Genomic DNA, 22,365 nt, shown 5'->3' on the forward strand with positions numbered 1-22,365 from the left:
CAGATGCAGCACTGGGAATTATTGACATTACACCTCTCGAAAAAAAAAAAAAATGAAAGGACATTTCTTCTACCATTTTCTGAATATTTTACCATAGGGGTAGGAGCACAGATCTAGTCATTTTTGGGTTTACAGCTTTAAAAATGGTGACTCTCCCTGCTGTATTGGGTCATTACGGCTATTAAAAATGATTTAGCCTTAGCTGACTAAATAATATGGGGCCATCATTTAACAACCTCAATAACAGCACACCATCTATATATCTATATATATATATATATATATATATATATATATATATATATATATATATATATATATATATATATATATAAATTAAAATGGAGATGAGCGGGTTTATTATTTATGTATTTTAGATATAATATATATTCACTTATTTCATATACTACATATTTTTTATAATTACAGTTTATATTGCTGTCATTTCTATGAATGTGACACAGATTTTTCTCGTGACACCAGCACTTCCGGATCTGCGGACCAATCGCAGCTCCCCTGCCGTTCAGTGACGTCAGCTGTGTGGTACTTCCTCGTTTGTTTTCTTAGCTGAACTGAAACCAGACGCCCAATTTCAGAATGCATCTGTCCAGGTAAACAACCCATTTTTGTAATAATCACGATATTACAACACTGTTTTACTTATAATTAAGACAGCGGTTAGCTCGTTGATTTATGTGTTTTTATCCCTAACACTGACAGTTAGCGTGGCTGTAGCTTGCTAAGGTTAAATAGCTAACTATTAATAACGGATTGTGTGTGTGTCATTGAGTCTTTTGCTTTGGTTTTGTTCGTTTACTGTTTGACCAGATGATGCATGCTTGGAGATTTTTAACTACGCCTGCACAGTGAGTTAGTGTTGATATTGTCTGCACAATGCAGGCCACTCCCCTTAATGTCTCACCAACAGCAAGCTAACGTAACACTAAATATGATTAAGCCATAGTCAGGGATCCACAATAAGCTAAATCATTGCTTATAATAATAGACAACTGCTGCTATTGAACCTTGACTCCTACATATCAAATGCTGTATACACTTACTTGTCACAAACATAATCATCTCTGTTATGCATTAAGTGCTTTAATTGTATGTATCTCCCAGAATAATCTTTTAGTGTAGGCTATATAATGCTGCATTTCATTAATGTCATCGCATATATTATTTTCACATGACTAACATTAGTTCTCTTATTGCAACTAATTTTGTCCTATACAGTCTATGGTTATATCCCAGTCCATTTAAAGGGATAACATAAAAGGTCCATCACAATAAGCCAGAGCTGTAGTTTGACATCTGATCTATGTCATATTGGTTTTAATTTATGTTCTATTCCCATTTATTTATTACCCATGTCTAACTCAGTGAGTAATATGCATGTGTTGCATGCGGATTGACAGTAAAGCAGGGACTGTTGTAGCTTCTTAAGCCGGGATTACACCGACAAGGTTTATTTAAACACACTGTCCTGTTCTTCTTCAGAATGCTTACACAATTCTCACACATTTCATCCATGTTCACCTTTAAACCCATACTTTAATGTTAAAAAAAGCATCAGGGCTTCACATTGAGAACGGTAATCGGAAAGTGTTCCTAATGAAGAAATATGAAGTGATATTTACCCTGTTTCTTGCTTCTTCCAGGGTTGGACTTTACATGAAGCGGAGAAAGCGGGGCTGCTGTCAAGCCTGAACATTGTTTTGTCTTCCTCCATCTGGCCATCACTCTCTGCCTCTTCAGATCGGTACTTATCGCCCTCTCCCCTCGACAACATGCTCTGTTGGGGCAATGCAAAGGATGGACAGTTGGGAATAGGTTTGGAGAGGAACCTCCTATTTGAGCCAAGATACTGTCAAGTGTTCAATGGCAGGGGACTGAAAGATGTAGCGTGTGGAGGCCAACACTCTATATTCCTGCTGCAAGATGGCAGCGTGTACACATGTGGTTCTAACAGCTGTGGACAGCTGGGCCAAGACAAACCAGGGACTTCTCCAGGTAAGCTGAAATGCTGATTCACTGACCTTTTGATTAATCATTACACAGTGTAAGCGGTTGCACCACCATGCTGCACCACTTTCACTTGGTCAGAGTGGAAAGTTACCAAACAGGTGTGAGAATGTGGGTGAAGATGACATGGCGTGTTTACAGAAGCTGTTTGTATTGGCAGTGCCTGTCTATACGGAGGGCAACTTGCTCAGTTCACCACTTTCCAAGTCAAATACTTTGACATCAACTGGATGCAATGATTGCCTTAAAATGTGGTACAGATGTTGATGATTCACATAGGATTTATTTAGGTAAAGACCATTTGTAAATTATGAAGCATCCTGTAATTAGTTAGTTGCCGATTTATTTTAAGTCATACTCTAATATAGTCTCTATAGAGTGCCACAGTGACGCGTCCTAAAACCTGGAAGTAAGCTGCGCATGGGTTCCTTCGACAAAAACGTAATCCAATTTCTCCATAAGATTTAGGAAAATAGCTCGAAATAAGGTCTGTGGTTGACACACATTTAAGAGACGGATCACGTTTTGTACAGTCGGATATTCTCCACATGTCTACCCTACTTTTATAATTTACGAATCATAAATCTAATCGATAGATTTATGATCGATAGGGCACTCTATTGAAACCACAGGATCATATCTATCCGCATTAAACCTGTTCTATAGCAGGAAACCACATACTGTATGAAACCAGTACACCAACTCCACATTATCTGCACCACAGTATGTCCTCCTCACGTGATTCCTGCTGGGTCTATGATGTGACAAGCCTATTTTGATAGCACACAGCCTCAGCATAGATGACTCAGATTTCTTCTGTGTATGTTTAATATCATAAGATCTGGGCTTCTGAATATCAGGTGTTTTTTGTTATGACTTATAGCAAATGCCTTTGATGCCTCACTAAGTTAGAGCTGTCCAAAAGATTAGATGCCCACGCTAAATGCCTGAGATGGGTTGGGTCCATGAAGTCATAATAAATGCTCTCTACTTCAACATCATGATTAAAAAAAACCCCATTTGGATTATTTAGCTTGCTAACTGAAAGGAAAAGTAGTTTTTGTCAGTAACAAAACGTATACCCAGGCCTTTGTGTATGCAATGAGAGAGTATGTTGAAAATGAAACCTCCATACTTAACATAATTGTTTTTTTCATGAAATGTCTGAAGCTCTCCCTCCTCTCCACAGAGCTCGTAGCGGCGCTCGACACTCAGACCATAAGGGTGGTGTCGTGTGGTCGGGCTCATTCGATGGCGGTGAACGAGCAGGGGCAAGTGTTTGCGTGGGGGGCCGGTGAAGGGGGCCAGCTCGGCCTGGGGACCTCAGAGGTGGCTGTTCGAATCCCAAGGTGACTGAGTAGCACAGAAACAAACAATGTAGGCTTTTGGCTGAAAAGAAAAAATATGTTGTAATAATTGGTGGTTTGGATATAAGCTTTGTAAATGAGGTTGTAGCAGGGACCCATATCTGCTCCAAAGCAATAAGAAGGTTTAAAGAGGATAATGTTTTATTCATTAAACTGTTCAGATGCAGTAAACCTCCTGCGGTGGAATAATAAATAAGTGATATCTGTTCATGTTCATACATTTCAAAAAAGACTTTAGCTAAGCCAAGAAGCTTAAACTCCTGAACCCCCGGACTATCCTGGTCACAAAATGAAATGTTCTGATAACTGATATTTAGACCAAGGTTTTAATATAAATAGTTGTTTTGTACAGTAAGCAATGAGTTATGAAGGAGTAAAGCAATTATTATTATAAAAAGAAATACACAAGTTAGTAAAAAGAAAATGCAATAAATCATGACATTAAATAGGGAATTAAGTCAAAATAGAAATAACAGAAAAAAACATAAATGTAATAATCTAATATTAAAACAATTGAATACAAATGTAAGTATTAGGTAGAATAAATAAACATTTGTATTTCTGTGCATATTTGATTATTATTATTTAGTGTACTGTAAGTAGCTCCTTCCTGGTTTTCTATAGTTTGGTTAATAATCATTTTCCTCCCCCCCCCCACCCCCCCAGGTTGGTCAAGAGGCTGTGTGACCACCGGATCTCTCAAGTAATGTGTGGGAATCAGCACTGCATTGCACTTTCAAAAGGTGTGAAAGACAACGTCTCTTCATAACACATCATGTCTGTATTCTTGTATCCATCCACTCTTTGGCAAAACTCGATCCAAATCCAGATGAGACTGATTACAATTTAAACTTTACATCAGCATGTATCTCTATTCCTCTTCACACATGCCCACCCCCCTAAATAAATACTGTACAATCTGTACTTTGCTCACATCGAAATGATTTTGGAAATCCCCACAGAAAAACACACACAAAAATAATATACGGTGTTGATAACAATATATTTACTTTTACTATATATTTACTTTATACTGTAATGAAATATAATGCTGGGCACTATATATGTAAATGTAGATTTGTGATGCAGCCATTGTATTCACATTTAAAGAAAGAAGTAAACGGTGTTTCAATCTTTTCTCCTTTTTGTAATTTCTTTTCTGGCATCTTGCCTTTATTTGACAGTGATGCAGAGAGACAGATTGGATGGAGAGAGAGGGGTCCTGAGGGATGTTGCATATTCTGACATCACCAAACAGATGTTAAATATGTTCCTTACTGGCAGTAATTGATGCAAATGTGAAATTACCGTTTTTTTCTTCTCTGTTTTCCCACACAGACGGCCAGCTGTTCACGTGGGGCCAGAACACCAGCGGTCAGCTCGGCCTGGGGAAGGGAGAACCGAGCAAGCTGTTCCCTCACCCCCTCAAGTCTCTGGCGGGTATTCCCCTGGCACAGATAACCGCCGGGGGGGACCACAGCTTCGCTCTCTCCTTGTCTGGAGCTGTGTTCGGATGGGGCAAAAACAGAGCTGGACAACTGGGTCTCAATGATAAACAAGGTAATAGTCAGCTGGATAGGAAAAAACAACAGGCCGTATCCATTGAAATCAAATCAAGTTTTATTTATAAAGCACATTTAAAAGCGATTTTTGGTCGAGCTAAAGTGCTGTACAGTACATCTAATAAAAACACATTACTGCAATCACAATAAAAGACAATAAATTACATTAAAAAGAAATACATGATTGTATTATTAAATAATTATGATCAAAAACATACTTGTGAACAGCTTGTAAAATGAACAACATGACAATATACATTTGTTGCTCTAGGTATAAAGGAATTATATAAACTTACATTTTTGTCTAATTGCATTTATAGTAACAATTAAATGTGGTGATAAAGTCTTAGCGTGTGGACATTTCTGGTTTAGGTACCTTGGATGTGCTTTTAAATGGCCTTCATTCCTTAAAAAGCTGCAATAACTATGTTTATACACTGGTATATATTGATTTAATATTACACCTACAATATAGAAGTTACAGTATTGTGTTATTCATTAGATATGGGATATAATATATATACTTGTAAATAGACTCTTCTTGCACTATTTCTATTCTATTTTATTTGTATTTACTTGATCTGTTTTATTGGTTCTATGTCCTATGTATATGTTGCACTGTTGGAGGAGCCTGTGACCTATGTTTTTAATTGACATATCTACACTGTAGCTAATGTACAAAGGACAATAAAGCCTGGAATTGAAGTATAGAAACAGAATTAAAACAAATACTCATGGAGAGATTCAATTGCAGAAGTTGCCTTGTTCCCCTATGGTGTGCCAGTCATATGTGAATACACAAACAGTGTATAAGATATTGAGTGATCTTGCTTACTTATTTATTTTCACTTCCTCAGATCGGGCTGTCCCGTGCCACATCAAGTTTCTGAGATCTCAAAAAGTTGTTCACATCAGCTGTGGAGAGGAACATACAGCGGCCCTCACAAAGGTAGAAACCCCCACTGGGGATTTTCAGTTCCCCGCAGATCCACATAATACCCACATATCTTGCTACCTCCAATGGCGTGACACCAAATGTTTAATAGTTCAGTTTGTATAGTCCAACTAAGTCTTTGATAATTGGTATATCAGTTAGAGTATTCTCTCTGTATAGTGATTCTCTACATATTTAACTTTGACTTGCTGCATTACAGCCAACAATCTGAAACAGCAACAAGAGTTCAGTCAGACAACTCACGTGTTTCATAATATGTTTATTAGAAGCAGCATATAGTTTGAGTTTGGCATCTAGGCTCAGGCTTCATCACTCCACAGATTTACAAAGAACATTGAGTGATGATTGGATAACTATCCCCCGAGCCTACAGGTGGAAGCTGGGGTGGAAGCTGGGGTGGAAGCTGGGGTGGAAGCTGGGGTGGAAGCTGGGGTAGTGGTGGTGGGTCAGGCAAGCAGCAGGAACATGAAACACAGCAGCAGGAACATGAACGTAGCAATAGCAAGTGAACACAGCAGTGGCAGCAGCAGCACAGCGAGGCAGAGGCAGGAAGACCTGGCAGCTTCAATAGAGCGGCATGTTTAGGAGAATGTGTTTGGTTGGTTGTAAGAGGGACGAGGTGCGTCACGTGTTCATGTATCATTGGTGCTCGAGTTGACTGCCTGAACTAGCTCGCAGGCTTCGCCCCATTTAATCCTTTGTTGTGTCTCTGGCAGGACGGCGGCTTATTTACATTTGGTGAAGGCTCGTGGGGTCAGCTGGGTCATGGTTCCACCAACAATGAACTGTTACCCAGGCGAGTGCTGGAGCTCATGGGCACCGAGGTGTCCCAGATCACCTGTGGCAGGTACTTTCCCTTTTTAACCTAGACAAAATATGAGGTACACCTGTACAAGCTGATGTCTCTGTCAGAAAAGTGTTTGTTTAGCTCTGTGGTCATTGTTGAGGCTGTGGTTACTGGTAATGTTATATACTGAATTAACTTCAAAGGTATTTCAAAGTTTAACAACTTCCTGAAACATCACAAATTATTGGTAGGGTCATTGATTTGTCTTAAATTAGATTGTATTTTATAATCTCAGGGGGCAAACTCACAAAAAGGATTGTGCGGCTATTGCGTCCACTAAACCTTCTCAAATAACTAAAGGACAACAAAATGGTGTAACTCGGCACCAGCAGAGGGTTAAATGCACCCCTAACCACACTGCCAAATAAAAGGTATCTCAGTGCTATTTTCTGTTTCCATCCGGTGAGTGCTTTCATTTGGCAAGATTGGCCCCTTTTTAAGGAAAAGAAAATCTCAGTGAAAACCCAGTAAAATTCACAATGATCAGCACTAATAGCCACACACTTACAGGGAAATGTTTAGCGTATGCAAAGAGTTGGTGGTAACAGAGTTGCACTGACAGACATTTTCAATCTCAAATATATTGTAATATACGTCCAGTGTAACCATGCCTGAGGTTTTTACGAATGGCTCCCAACCTGTAGCTCTACGTCTGAAAATCCTTGCCATCTGCCATTTTTATGCCTACTGTGTTCTTGGTTTAAAGGAAACATTTGTACTGTTTGAAATCAGACACAAGAATAATAAAATGAAACTTTTAGGGTGTTTTAATCCCATATCTCATCTTGGCAAACAGTGGTTGCAAATGAATGTTCCCCTTAAGTATATTTGAGGCTGGCTCTGTCCTCCTTCATCCTAAATGTTGCTATTTCTTCTTTTGTCAGGCAACACACGTTGGCGTTTGTGCCTTCCTCCTGCGTGGTGTATGCGTTCGGTTGTAACAGCCATGGCCAGCTGGCCACAGGAGCACCGGGGGACGCCAGCAGCCCGTTTCCTCTCAAGGCCGGTTTCCTGACTGGGAGTTTCCACAGATCAGGTAGACTATGACACCATGACTAAAGTACACTCTTCCTATTTTCAATAAAAGCATGAAACACAACTACTCTAAGTATGTATTTAATGACCTGTTATGAGCTGTTTACATTACATTACATGTTAGTCGCTTTTATCCAAAGCAACTTACATACTCAATACTGTGGACAATCCCCACAGGAGCAATTTGGGGTGAAGTGTCTTGCCCAGGGACACAACGACATGCTGACTGCAGTGGGGTTTGAACCTGTGCTCCCCTGATCCGAACACAAACGCACCAGTCCACTGCGCCACACGCCTTACCAGCTAACATGTGCTCTTTCTCTTTCCTTTCTTAAAATCCAAACAACACACAGTGACCAAAATCATCTGTGGAGGAGACCACGGCTTCCTACTGTACTCTAATGAAGAGGTATGTGATTTAAGATTTGAGTGACCTTCTTATTAAAGCCTGTGGTCTTAATTGTAATAGTTATATTTGATTTAGTTACATTTAAATCTATAAACAGTTTGCCTTTTAAATCTATTGATTGCATCACATTTATTTCACAGAATGTCACGCCATCAAAATACAAATGTTTTAATTTTTTATTTAGGGTACCATTACAAAAAAAAAAAAAAACACACCCCCAAATAACCTTGTGTTTATGCTTTCCCCTAATCAGTTCCTGTGTTTAACCACAGGGTGGCATCAATGTCTAAACTCATACCAGTCCTTATACAGGAGCTCCACTGTATTTGGAGCAGTTGTTTTCTACAAATAGCCGGCGAATAGTCAGGAATGTGCACTGATAAAGAAACAACACACGTTCAGCCTCTACAGCAAAATACTTAGGCGTCAGACGTGGCCTATTTATTTTATCTTCATGGAAGAAGAAGAGACACAACGAAGACTGAAGCCGTAGTCAGACTGTGAAAGTACCAGCACAAACATCATCACTATATGTGTGCTATAATCTCTTGTCTCTGTTTGTCTTCCTGCCTGCAGAGTTATGCCCCCCCGGAGGACTTCAGAGTGATGAATGTCAGTAAATCAATATCCCCGATCAATTATGAAAGATTAAATTCATGGAGGCTAAGGCTGATGTACAGCACAGACTCCACTGTCACAAAGTAAGTCAAGTATTATTGGAATGTAAGTCAATTATATGTGAATGGTCTCTGCACTTGTCTCTGCTGGTTTAACATCTTTCACAGTGAGGCTCTGTTTTATGTTTTTGTGTACAGTGACATTATAATTCAACTCTCCTCTACGGCTTGTTGGAACGCCAGCTTCTTGGAACAAAGGTATGTTCAAATACATAAGTAACTATGTAATAAACTCAACTACTGTACTTCCCTTTCCTGATCGTAATACCACTATTCCATTAGTTTTTATTGGGAAATATTGCACTCCACAACACCACTACAGCTGCAGACCCTAATTACTTTTCAGGTTAAGATTCTACATAACGCATATGAAATAATCTTTTAAATTTACAATGCATTTTTTACTCACCAAAAATCTGTTTTGTAGTTGTTTTGAAAAATAACAATCTCTTAAGAAAAAGCTCTTCCCGCGTCATATACATTTGTTTCCTACTACTCAATGCAAAACTTGTCATGGTTTTAGGGGGGGGGGGGGGGGGGGAATTGGACCTGGTGGCAGGCATTAGGATTAATAATGTAGAAGTAGCAGATTAATTGAACGGAGTACAAACATGCATTTCTCTCTTTTCCACATTTTAAAAATATGTTTTATTGTCTCTAATGGTTGAAGAATGTATTGTCAAACTGAAAAATTATTGCATACATAAATAGGTTTTCATAATTGTTGAGAAGTCTAGTTATACTTTGTCTGTTACCTTCACTGTGAGTGTAGCGAAAAATAGCCGATGATCTTTAGAACTGGTCAAACTCATGTGTAAGCTAGACTCCTGGGACCTTATTGGGCAGGGGTCTCACAGGGGTCTCACAGGGGCCTCACAGCGGACCTCACAGGGGCCTACATGGACCTCACAGGGGCCTCACAGGGGTCTCACAGGGGCCTCACAGGGGCCTCACAGGGGCCTCACAGGGGCCACAACCTGGTATGTCACCTATCCACCAAAACATGCTGAGTGTCAGAGCTGGGAAAGGCTTCACCTGTTTGGTCACTGACTGACTGTCAGCAGTCTGTGTGAAGGTGTGTTGGCTTTTTAGTACACACTCATCAGCAGATACTTATCGAGTGCAGGTATGAACAGTGGAGGCCATCAGGGTGACAACAAACCTAAAGTACTTCATATTGTACTGTCTAGTGAAACGTATACGTTCTCAGGAGTCCAGTAGGAAATGCAGTCGTCGAAAGTACACTTACTCAAATATTGCACTGATGTACATGTGAGGTAGTTATACTTGGGTTTTTATATTTTACTTTATTCTAGTTCTGTCATTCTTTCCCTCCACTTTGTTACTTTTTAAGTTATAGCTACGTTTGTTTTTTTATATTTCAGCCTATTTACTACAAATAATGAATACTTAACAATACAGTTAACCATTAGGTAAACCTTACTTTATGTTTAAATCATTTCATTTAATGTTTTTCACTGCTCCAGACATCCATTTGTTTTCATCTGGTACATCCCAGAGAATAAAAGGTTTCAAGCGTGTATAAAGTGATTTTAAAACCAGATGGAAATGAATGGCTGTAGTGGACTATAAAAGTGTAAATAAATGAAAATATCTAAAAGTGTATAGGATGCATTTAAACTTGGTAAGCTAGAATAATGAGTTATTTTACATATGCTGTAGCTAGGGACCTAAAACTTGTTTCTTACTTGCTGTCGTTTTTATTGTATTACTGTAATATTTTACGCCCTGGGAACACTTTTCTGGATATTTCAGTTCACAGAGTTCTCAAAATAAAATGGGTCAGTGCTCTCACTCACAGTGTACTGTCTGCATCAGTGTCGTTTGTTTGGAAAACAGCCTCCACGGGATCAGATGTGATGTATTGGTGTTATGACTAAATAAAACCTGAGCTATAAGAATGGGAAGGCTTACACTGTAAATAATTGCTGTCCTTCATGCCGAGGGGTTTGTTGACTTTGTGTCCGCACTATCCACTGGAGGAGATCTGCTAAGGGATTGACTTAAATACCTTTATCCTTTGTGTTCACCTAACCTTCGGCGTTTAATCTAAAGTAACGAGTGTCGAGTAATATGGAGTTAAACCTTAAAGTCCTTGAATGTGTGCACCGGCCTATTTTTACGCTGTTAATGTTTACTGAGACATGATAGATAGTCGACACATAATCGTGTGTTTGTTTTCCTTCTCAGTGATGATACCCACTTTAAAACCAACCCAAAGATCGCAGGCATCGATCTCAACTCTGTCAGAAAACTATTTGAGACGCTCAGCAAACCCGCCTTCTCTGGACTTCAGGAGCAGGTACTGACTAAAGGTTTATTAAAAAAAATGAAATCTGTAAAAGGTAATCACATGTTTCTCTCCTCTGTGCCAAAACCTGAAAGACTCAGATTTGTTATTGATTACAAACTAAAGTGTTCTTTCTCTCACTGTAATGAAACGGTAGAGAACCTTTGAGACTATTACTCAGTATTGGATATCTATCTTGTTGTTATGAGAAAACATTCATACTGCATGAGTGTTGGGCTTCTTTGGAAAGTACATCAAGTTCTGCCGCATGCTGAGTCATAACCTCTAGCATTAGCTCAGTAATGATAGGCTGAACATGAATCATGATTTGTGCGGAGACCAAGGCCAAATTCCAAACCACTAAAAGCTTCTCCAGGCCGTTTTGGAATTGAAAATGATCCTACCAATTATTTTCTTAGCTTTTATATCATAGCATAGTACATTTCACAAACGCTTCTCTGTATAACTGTGAATATTGTTCCTTATGTCTGTGCAATGCACAATCTTCAACATGCGCCCTTTCTGTGTCCTGCTCTTTGTTTAGGCCACCAAGAGTTTTGAGAGTCTGGTGATCCCTCAGCTGCCGCGCTCCCCTCCTGACGTCGAGGCCATGAGGATCTACCTCATCTTATCTGAGTACCCCGTCCTGCTGGACTCCAAGAACTACATCCGCCTCACCATCCCCCTGGCTATGGCCATCCTGCGGCTGGACGCCAACCCCGCCAAAGTATTAGGTATCATACATGTCACTTCAAATCGTCTTCATTAGCTGCCGTCTGTGTTCATGCTAAAACACAAACTTCTAAACCTCTAATTGAATTAAATCATTGTCTCCATCCCTGCAGATAACTGGTGGTGTTTTGTTGACGGCAGCGTGTTTACCAGAATGGTCGACATGTACAAGAGCATCGTTGTGTTCATGCTAACGGGAGGAAAGACGCTGCTCGTACCGGTGTTTTACGAAAACTATTTTGTGGCCACACTGCGACTGCTGGAGAAACTCCACAAGGTATCCACACAAGCCCTCCATTCTGCAATGAAACATGACTTTTCCCTGATTTATTAGTAGTTCATCTGTAGACTACTTTGTTACATTTCCATGCTCCCAGGTTAACTTAAAGGCCCGCCATGTGGAGTACAACCGCTTTTATATCCCTGACATCACCAACCTGGTGGACATCCAGGAAGACTACCTCAAATGGTTTCTGAGTAAAGCTGACATCGTGAGTACTGACATTCTCCCACAACATTTCACTTCCTTGTTACTTGACATCCGCTAAACACACACTGGTGCAAAGGAGGGGTGAGATAGACAGAGTGTGTGTGTGTGTGTGTGTGTGTGTGTGTGTGTGTGTGTGTGTGTGTGTGTGTGTGTGTGTGTGTGTGTGTGTGTGTGTGTGTGTGTGTGTGTGTGTGTGTGTGTGTGTGTGTGTGTGTGTGTGTGTGTGTGTGTGTGTGTGTGTGTGTGTGTGTGTGTGTGTGTGTGTGTGTGTGTGTGTGTGTGTGTGTGCGCATTAGACGATGATTAAGCTGTGTTTTGAGAGCCAACACACACAGTGTACAAACAAACGCAGAGTCTCACACACACACACACACACACACACACACACACACACACACACACACACACACACACACACACACACACACACAAACACACACAGCTTTGGGGTGTGTTGCTGATTATCAGTGCTTGCTGTCCAATAAGCATCTAAGTTCACAGACAAGCCCCTTTAGCTGCTTGGAGGGATTTTTTAATCTTATTACGGTTGCTGCTCGTGACCTTGTTTCCAATCAAGTGACTTCTATTTCTCTCATTTTGTTTTCTAGAAACAATCATCCTCCCCTTCGCAGGTATTCAGATTAAATACTCGATTTAAAATCTAAAATTACATCTTAGATTAGATTTATTTCTATGGTATTAGTGTAGTAATTATTTCCTGATTCCCTTGCAGAGTGACTTCCCATCAGTGAACCTTTGTGCCTACCCGTTCATACTGAACGCTCAAGCCAAGACAACCATGCTGCAAACAGACGCCGAGCTGCAAATGCAGGTAGATTTTTCCTTCATTTAAAACGGGAATAGAATATATTAGATAATGCTTAATTTGCATATTCACATATAAAGTTTCAAAAAACAATTGTCTTTATGTACGTTATCAACCGGGGAATTATGATGACATTTGTATTTCTATTTTCACCTGTCTATCTGTTGTGTCTCTCCTTAATTTGTAAACAGTGTGAAATTAAATAGATTGCACTCACTATGTATTTTTACTGTCTTATTAACTCTCTTTCCTTTTTCTTGTGTGACCCAGATGGCAGTTAGCGGTGCAAACCTACACAACGTCTTTATGCTGCTCACGCTGGAACCCCACCTTGCTAGGAACCCTTACTTGGTGCTCCATGTGCGCAGGGACCATTTAGTGAGTGACACACTACGTGAGCTCACCATGTACTCCGATGTGGATCTCAAGAAACCTCTGAAGGTGAGAGTTTACCCTAACAAGGTCACTGTAGTGCAGTCTTCAAGATCAAATCAAACAAGCCCCTACCGTCTGTGACGTCCTTTCTTCCTCCTGCAGGTGATCTTTGATGGAGAGGAGGCCGTGGATGCGGGTGGAGTAACTAAAGAGTTCTTCCTGCTGCTCTTAAAGGAGCTGATGGATCCTGTGTATGGGATGTTCACTCACTACAAAGAGTCCAACCTGCTGTGGTTCTCAGACAAAGTGAGTTTACACTGTATGCTAATTATGTAAAAAGACTCTGTTCTTAAACGTATTTGCATGCAAAGCTGAGTGGAGTTATTTAAAGGCAATTTATAGTTTTGAAACAGTATTTAAAGGGGACCTATCATGCAAAATGCACTTTTGTACGTCTTTTCTACATGAATATGTGTCCCCGGTGTTCCAGGGAACTCACCAAGTGTCAGAAAACACAACCCTCTCTATTTTCCTCCATACCCAAATCTCTTAAAAAGGGGCTGCAACGGATCTGATCCAGACTGATCCAGATTTGAACACTTCTGTGACGTCACAGTAGTGGTGCTACGGCTATTGGGCCAACTCCACCAATCAGGAGGAGACAGCCACGGACATTGCCGTTGGAAAGCGCTGGAGACGCTGTAGTACATATGCCAGGCCTGTAGATGGTGCTGTTCTCACAGAATCAGCCCATGCAAAGACAGTGTTAAATTCAGCGAAATGAGGAATGGCTAAAATGCATGATCCGTTTGGTATTTTGAAAAAGAAAAAGTATAAATATGCCTTATATAGGTATGGTCCTACACTATATTATTCAAATATAGCATGATAGGTCCACTTCAAGTAACTCAAATAACCCTTTTTTACGAGTTTGGTTGGTAGATTTTTGATAGGAGTAATCTAGTGTATCGCCAGTGCTTTGGCTTTTATTTGACCTGAAAGTGTAATTCCAGGATGAGCTACTGCCATTAGTGATATGTCAGTTTACAAAGTATTCATCTCTATAAAGTCAAATGTCCATGAACTTTAGGAACCACTTGTTACAAAGTCAAACGATCCAGCAATGAAATAAAAATCAGCCAATTTCCATTACCTTTTTGTCTGTATGTGCAAGGTCAATCTGTTTTATTATTACTTCTTATTTATTATATTAAATGGGGCGAAGCCTGCGAGCTAGTTCAGGCAGTCAACTCGAGCACCAATGATACATTAACACGTAACGCACCTCGTCCCTCTTACAACCAACCAAACACATTCTCCTAAACATGCCGCTCTATTTAAGCTGCCAGGTCTTCCTGCCTCTGCCTCGCTGTGCTGCTGCTGCCACTGCTGTGTTCACTTTCTATTGCTACGTTCATGTTCCTGCTGCTGTGTTTCATGTTGCTGCTGCTCGCCTGCCCCCCCACCACCCCAGCTTCCACCTGTAGGCTCGGGGGATAGTTATCTAATCATCACTCAATGTTCTTTGTAAATCTGTGGAGTGATGAGGCCCGAGCCTAGACGCCAAACTCAAACTATATGCTGCTTCTAATAAACATATTATGAAACACGTGAGTTGTCTGACTGAACTTGTTGAAAACATTTTCTTTTTATTCAATGCCAAATTGAAATGATGGCCATGTTATCTTCAGGGACATGCTCACCACACTTAATCATTTTTCAAGCTTGAGTTTTTTTTTAAATTGAGAAGCATGTACAGTACCATTTTTCATTTAGGAACCAAATGTTTTTCTGCCTGGTATATCATTGTTTTACTTGTAGCACGTGAGAAGTCTTCAGTTATGTTAGACAGGTACAGAAAGGCAACAGTAAAATAATGTCCTCCTGTGTGTTTCCAGTGTTTTGTTGAGCAGAACTGGTTTCACCTGATCGGGATCATCTGCGGTCTGGCCATCTACAACTCCACGGTGGTGGACCTCCACTTCCCCCTGGTTCTCTACAAGAAGCTGCTCGATGTGGCGCCAACGCTGGAGGACTTCAAGGAGCTCTCCCCCACCGAGGCCAGGTAAGTGTCGCCTGAGCTGGAAGGGGGGGGGGGGGGGGGGGAGAGAGATTGATATCCAGGGTTCTTACGGTCATTAAAAACTTGGAAAAGTCATGTAAATTCAAAAAGCTAATTCCAGGCCCTGGAGAAGTTATGGAAAACAATATCTTTCCCAAAGTTTTGGAAAAGTCATGGAAATGTAATTAAAGTTGCATCATGATTTATATTTTATCTAATCGCCAAAATAGTAATACTATAATGATAATAAATACTGTATCGTATAGTAATGAAACGTAAAATGAAATTTAACTGACGAGGTATTTTGCTGGTGAGAGATTTGAGTTGCTTTAGCGTGTAGAAGCTAGTTAGCCTATTGGATTTGTTTTAGATAGGCACAACATGTTTCATATGCAGACCTTATTTCCTGTTCCGTGTTAAAATAAACCATTTTCAGTGGCACCGCTGAGAAAGAGTAATTTGTTTGGTCATGGAAAATTAGGTAAAGGTCATGGAAAAGTCCTTGAAAATCATTGGTGAAAGTGTATGAACCCTGGATATCATTTATTGCCTGATTTATTGAACATGTATTTCCTAAATGCATGGCTAAGTGTATACAATGATATAAAAGACATCCAATTCCAACTTTGACTAAAACTTGACAAAAGAAAACCAGTTTTTTTAACTTGGCTTTATTGAATGTGCAGATTTCTGCTCTGGTAATGTGTAATATATGATAAGATAATGCATAATCTGCATATTTAAAAATACTATGTCTCTCTAAAGTAGGAGCAAAATTAACCTAAAAGAGAAACTCTTGATATCTGTTGCTCCACAGGTGTAACTAAATAGTAAGAAACATTACATAACCAGTGTATTTTTAAAGAGCAGTGGAATTGACTGCCACTGGCAAACGCCTCTTCATTGAATTTGGAGCATGAAGCATTTCCTTCGTGCCCGATAGTGTCCAGTCTACTATCAATGTTGAGATTAGTTATCTAAAAGCTAAAAGAAGGGCAGTGCAGACTGTTGAGCTGCTATTAGAGACAACACCTCCTTAAAGGACTAGATATCCAATAATGTTTTATATTGTACCTTTTCATTTTGACTTGAATAAACACCTATTGTGTCTTTAAAGCTCGAGCAGTTTAAGGATGCTGGCTGCCTGACAATAAAGAGATAAGATATTGTTTAAATAATTGCGTCAGTTGTTTGAATATTTTGTATTGTTTAAATGACCTGTAGTCGGGGTCAAACTTTAAAGCAATGTTATTTGATCCTCCTTCCCTAATTATCATTTCCTTTGCCAGCTACACTTCTTCTTTCCATGTTTCCTGTGTTTTTCCGGTAAATATCCAGCATGATGTTTTGGGGAAACTAACCAAACACTCCCTCTGAGTCATTTCCCGTGGTGGCATGGCATTATTGTTAGCTAATATGTCAGCCCCTCACTTTTAATCTGACAGTACATTTCTATTTGATCCATGCAGCTGTAGGACAGGAACAGCTGATGCCTTTTTAAAAGTCAAACAGGGTCAGATTTAAACCTGCAGGCGACTCAAATGAACCGTCTGATGAAGTACGACAGATGTTTGATATCAGAGTGTTGCAGATATTTCTGAAATGAAGATTAAAAACGATACAAACAAGTCCTCAGCTATGCATGTTGGTGATATGCATGAAGAAGCTACTTTCACATGAAATAACCAAATTCGTCTTCTAACGGTGAATATATTTGAATGATGGTGATTCTGATCTTGACATTTTCATTTGTTTGTTTTACCGCTAGACTAATCAGATTAATACGCCTGTGTGTTTCCAGTGCCACACAACACGTGTTGATTATATTATTGCTTTCAGATATTGACTGTTTCTGTTTATTCTTCTGCAGGAGTCTACAACAACTTCTGGACTACGAAGGAGGTGATGTGGAGGAGATGTTTCTTCTCAACTTTGCTGTAAGTGTGTTCAAACTTTTTCACCTTTATCCCTCTAAGTCAGGGGGGTCAAACTAAAATACACAGTGGGCCAACATAAAAAAATGGGTGCTAGTCGAGGGCCGGACTGGTTCAATGTTTATTGCAAAACTTGTTGAAATGAACTTATTGCACATATTAAACCTGGAACTAACAAAGCTTAAACTATTGCCTATAAAAACAACATTAAACATTAAATAATCAGTTGCATTCATTTCTTATGGCTCTATCTGCAGCTTTTCTGGAGTCATTTCTTATGATCACATTTTTCCACAGGCCAACAACAGCTTCAAAAAAACAATTTCCCTCAAAGAGGAAAACCAAACATGCCCTGTTGTCTCAAGAAAAAAAGTGCAGAAGGAAACATGTAAACTCAGTGTGCTGCTCTGATTCTAGTTCAAGCCAGATACTTGGCATCTCATCTCGGGTGCAAGTTCATCAATGTTTGGCGTCAGGCTCTGAGCGGAGGAAACCCTCAGGATTGAGTGAAGGTGTGCCTGGATCATACCGGAGGGCCAGATCTAATAGTAATTAGAAATTATCCTGCGGGCCGAAATTAAATAAGGGCCTGATTTGGCCCCCGGGCCTTGAGTTTGACACATGTGCTCTAAATAAAAGGTTTTTCTTATTGTCAATTAATCACATTAAGAGCCCAGTACCAACATTGTGACTGTCTTTTAATACTTTTTGACTCCTTTTGAACGTGTCACAAATGTAGAGTTGTATTTCATTGGGGACTGTTTTCAGTTGCGGATTAATTTGCATATAGCTCATCTGAGAGTGTTAAAGTGGCTGATACCACCAATCACAAAAGGTTTGGAGTCACCAATACAAATATGATACTTATAATATTAAAAGCAACTGATGTTATATTGTTATACTTTAGTAGTAGTATTCGTTTATTTGTCCCCGAGGGGAAAATGGGTTTGAAAAGATAATACATACGTCTACAACATAGACACAGATTAAAACGAACAGAGACACATGAGTTTAATGCTTCAGTTGTAGGCTTCTGAATACAATTAAATGTGTGTGGCTGTATTTATCTAACATTTATTTAAGCACATTGATGTTCGATAACAAGATGTTTTTAACAAAAGTATTTAAAAAAGTAAATCGCTGTGTTTGCAAAAATGTTGAACGCATTTTTAAGCGTGTTTTAGCAAATGGTGGAGCACATTAAACTGTTCCTACAGAGATTAGATATTAGTAAAAGCCTTTTTATGGGATTTGTTGACATAAACAAATGTCTCCACTTCCCTCCTCAAATGTAAAAACGTACACAACCTTAATTGAATATCATGTACGTGTGTTCATGTCTCAGATCACCAGAGAGAATTATGGGATGACAGAAGTCAAAGAGCTCGTTCCCGGAGGAGAGAGCATCAGCGTGGACAAAAACAACAGGTGACATACAGTTTATTTATAAATGTTGATAGTTCATGTAACAATTTAAGGAGAATAAATCTTTTTTTAAATAAATGTGTCAGCTTGTTCTTCACTTGATGTTCCATTTTAAATGACCTGGTTCCATTAATTTGTTTAATGCTCCGCACTCAGTCCAGGTCTAAAAGACTAACAGAGGATTCTGGGCTTTTAATTTCTGTTGTTTTTCCAGTGCTGAGATTATCAGGTCGCTCAAACAGCTGCTAGATTGTGTCCTATTGTTCCAACTGAAGGTCATGTTCCGTGTTGAACACTTAGAAAACTAAAATGTCTGTATTTTAAGTGTCATTTAGCGTGTTCGTCTCCACCATAACATCCCTGTTGCTTGACCTTGAGCCAGTACCATTGATTACAGTGTTGTGTTGAGGAGCCCACAGAGAGTTGGGGGGGGGTAGGGGTAGTGTCGGCACGTCTGACTGCTAAACAGATGGCAAGAGAGGCAGTGACCTAAGATGTTCCTTCAAAATCCCCTCGACGATTCGATACGAACATTATAACAAAAATAACAGAGAACATTGTAGCTGCTGCGGTGTAAAACATCTGAACCCTGGAGGAGAGATGTTCATTTAAACTGAAAGTTCGTTTTCAGGCTTTAGAAACTCTGTGGGTGTGATCTGTTTTGGTTGGACAGTGTTTGTTTTCAAAGGTTTTGTAGCTCTTGTACATATTGTGGTTTGTTATAGAAAGCTAAAGATCAGGTTTTATAAGAAGCCTAAATAACTCCTCAGTAAAAATATTTCTTGCTTCCTTATTTCGTAGCTTTTCCTGTTTTACCGTTTCTTTTGATGGCATGTTATCATAAAAATGCAAGTCATCATTTAATTAAGGACAGTTTTCTAGATTAGTGGTAGTATGATCCATTATGGGTGAATACTAAATTAAGAAGATGGACCTTCAGTACTTTTCATTTTACAAATATAGTAAATTGCAATGTCTTCCACACAGAACTTCCAATCTACGGGACTTATGTAAATATTTCACTTTTGACCTTTTTGAGAGAGAGTATACACAATGCATCGCACAAAACTAGGTGTTGTCCCTTCACCAGATTTCAAAGTATTGGTGATAAATATGTAGACAAAATTCATCACCAATTAAAAGTATATATATTTATTGTTTGTTTACTTGCTCTAACACCTCACTGATGCTTTGATTCTTGTATTTAGAGAAGAACTGACATACTTTCACCCACACACAAAAGAAGGAAGTGAGTGTTTACAACCTTGACGTCTGACTCTTTCCTTATAAACTAATATTTGAGGATGCAGCTGCTGCGAGGAACAATTTAGCACATCTAAATGTTTACTTAACGTGCGTGCGGCGGTGTGTTTTTCAGGAAAGAGTTTGTGGAGGCCTACCTGCGCTACGTGTTCTCGGACTCGGTGAGCGACGAGTATGCGGCCTTCTCTTCAGGCTTCCTGAAGGTGTGCGGCGGGGAGATCCTGTCGCTGTTCCAGCCCTCTGAGCTGATGGCCATGGTGGTCGGCAACAACAACTACAACTGGGAAGAGATGGAGAAGGTCAGTGTGTGGTTTTGACGAGCTATACGTATAATTGTCCATAAAAAAAAAAAAAGTCCATTATTTGGGTGTTTGGCTGGCTGCCTACTTTTGATTAGAAACTTCATCAGGAGGACAGTACAGTGATTGTTATTGTTATATAGATAATTCAAGGCAATAATTCTAAATTTGGCTGAAATCTTTTCTCTTGGCAGAATGCTGTGTACAAAGGGGAATATACAGCCACCCATCCAACAGTCAGATTGTTCTGGGAAGTTTTCCACGAGTTCCCTCTGGAGCTGAAGAAGCAGTTCTTATGTAAGTATTTAAACGGCTCAATGTGCATGACAGTTTAATACTCACACTCTCTCTCTCAGACAACTTATGAATACTGTGTGTGCATTTTGTTCCTCGTGCATGACAATATATTACCTGCGCAAACATTTGGCTTCGACAAAAAGCCTCAACATGTTGACAATCATTTCAAGATCTCTGTGGTAAATCAATCCTGTGTGTCACAAGGTGGAAAAGCAAATAAGCAACTTTCCCACGTTGTTTTTGCAGCCATTAGCCTTAGAGAAGGAAGAGAGATCTTGTAAAGGATAGAGGTGTTATCCTAGTTACTGTCAAACTGTCCATGAGCAAGAAAATTAACCCATTTAGGGTTTAAGGTCAAACCAATACATTGCATGGTATCAGGCTGTCATGGGTTACATTTTAATACTTTACTTTGTTTACAAGCATTATATAAATACCATATATATCGACATATGGGACGGTTCAAAACATTATTTTTTGCAACTCTGCCCTCTATGTCCTGCCTGCAGTGTTCCTGACGGGCAGCGACCGTATCCCCATCCACGGCATGGAGAGCATGCGCATCGTGATCCAGTCGACCACAGCGGAGGAGCACTACCTGCCGGTCGCCCACACCTGCTACAACCTGCTGGACATGCCCCGCTACCAGACCAAAGAGATCCTGCACCGCCGCCTGACCCGGGCTGTGGAGCAGTACGAGGGCTTCAGTCTGGTCTGAGGAGGGGGAGACCTGCAGCAGCTTTGATGCACTTTAAAGCAATATGACCCCCATGTCAGTGTAATGGGGGACATCGGAAACAGAAGAAGTTCACTTTCTTTATATGCTTTCACAAAATTGTTAATTAAAGATCTTGAATCTGAAAGGTCTATATATGTAAATGCAGAATATTATTGTTTTTATTGCTTTGGGCAAAGTCTCTCAACCTTTTATGGCCATTTGGAAGATATTTAAAATGCGTTTGTCAATCCTTAAAGTGCACCTATCATGCTATTTTTAGGCAATAGCATAGGTCTCAGATATATAAAACATACCAAACAGATCACCCATTCTAGCCATGCCTCATATCCCTCTATTTCACTTCCTGTTTCAATAGTGCTGATTTTGGGTATAAAGCTTTAAAAAAATTAAAAATTAAAAAGGAGGGGACTGAGCTCATTCGGGACCCGGCAGCTACTGTCTAAACTAAACACTGCTGTGATGAAACGCCATATCATGGATTATCAAGGATTATTTCTGAAACAGTATGGAGCTCAAAGGCTTTCTCTCTTGCCGGTTATACCACAAGGTGAGTTCCTTTGTATTTCCTGCTTCTTCACACACTGCAGCTAACCTGCAGTACAGGTTAGCTCTGAGTGTTAGCGATGCTAATGTAAACACCGGCCATATTACGTCCAAAACAGTCAGGCATTGTTTCCAATAGCAACTTTCTGATAGAGCCGTGGGTCCACATTTCCGATATTACGTCATATCGGA

General features: G+C 39.8%; 1 protein-coding gene across 2 annotated transcripts; it reads left to right on the forward strand.

Annotated features, from left to right (window-relative positions):
• The first annotated feature begins 516 nt into the window (after positions 1-516).
• On the forward strand, positions 517-22,359 carry herc3 (HECT and RLD domain containing E3 ubiquitin protein ligase 3). 2 transcript variants are annotated; one of them, XM_079645138.1, is made up of 25 exons: positions 517-611; positions 1,662-2,013; positions 3,215-3,374; positions 4,059-4,135; positions 4,731-4,952; positions 5,812-5,903; positions 6,626-6,756; positions 7,641-7,792; positions 8,145-8,200; positions 8,777-8,901; positions 9,016-9,075; positions 11,089-11,200; positions 11,733-11,922; positions 12,034-12,197; positions 12,298-12,411; positions 13,019-13,042; positions 13,144-13,242; positions 13,507-13,677; positions 13,774-13,917; positions 15,510-15,676; positions 17,544-17,610; positions 18,953-19,035; positions 20,411-20,594; positions 20,789-20,891; positions 21,401-22,359. In XM_079645138.1, the coding sequence occupies exons 2-25, from the start codon at positions 1,791-1,793 to the stop codon at positions 21,607-21,609; spliced, it is 3,129 nt and encodes a 1,042-aa protein (XP_079501264.1). In that variant the 5' UTR covers positions 517-611; positions 1,662-1,790; the 3' UTR covers positions 21,610-22,359. The 2 variants fall into 2 exon arrangements, 1 of the variants encoding a protein (XP_079501264.1); XR_013801764.1 differs by lacking the exons at positions 20,789-20,891; positions 21,401-22,359 and adding an exon at positions 16,963-16,999 and having other exon boundaries at positions 20,411-20,465.
• Positions 22,360-22,365: the final 6 nt, after the last annotated feature.

This window comes from Notothenia rossii, assembly GCF_949606895.1.
Source record: "Notothenia rossii genome assembly, chromosome: 1".
Classification (NCBI taxonomy): Eukaryota; Metazoa; Chordata; class Actinopteri; order Perciformes; family Nototheniidae; genus Notothenia; species Notothenia rossii.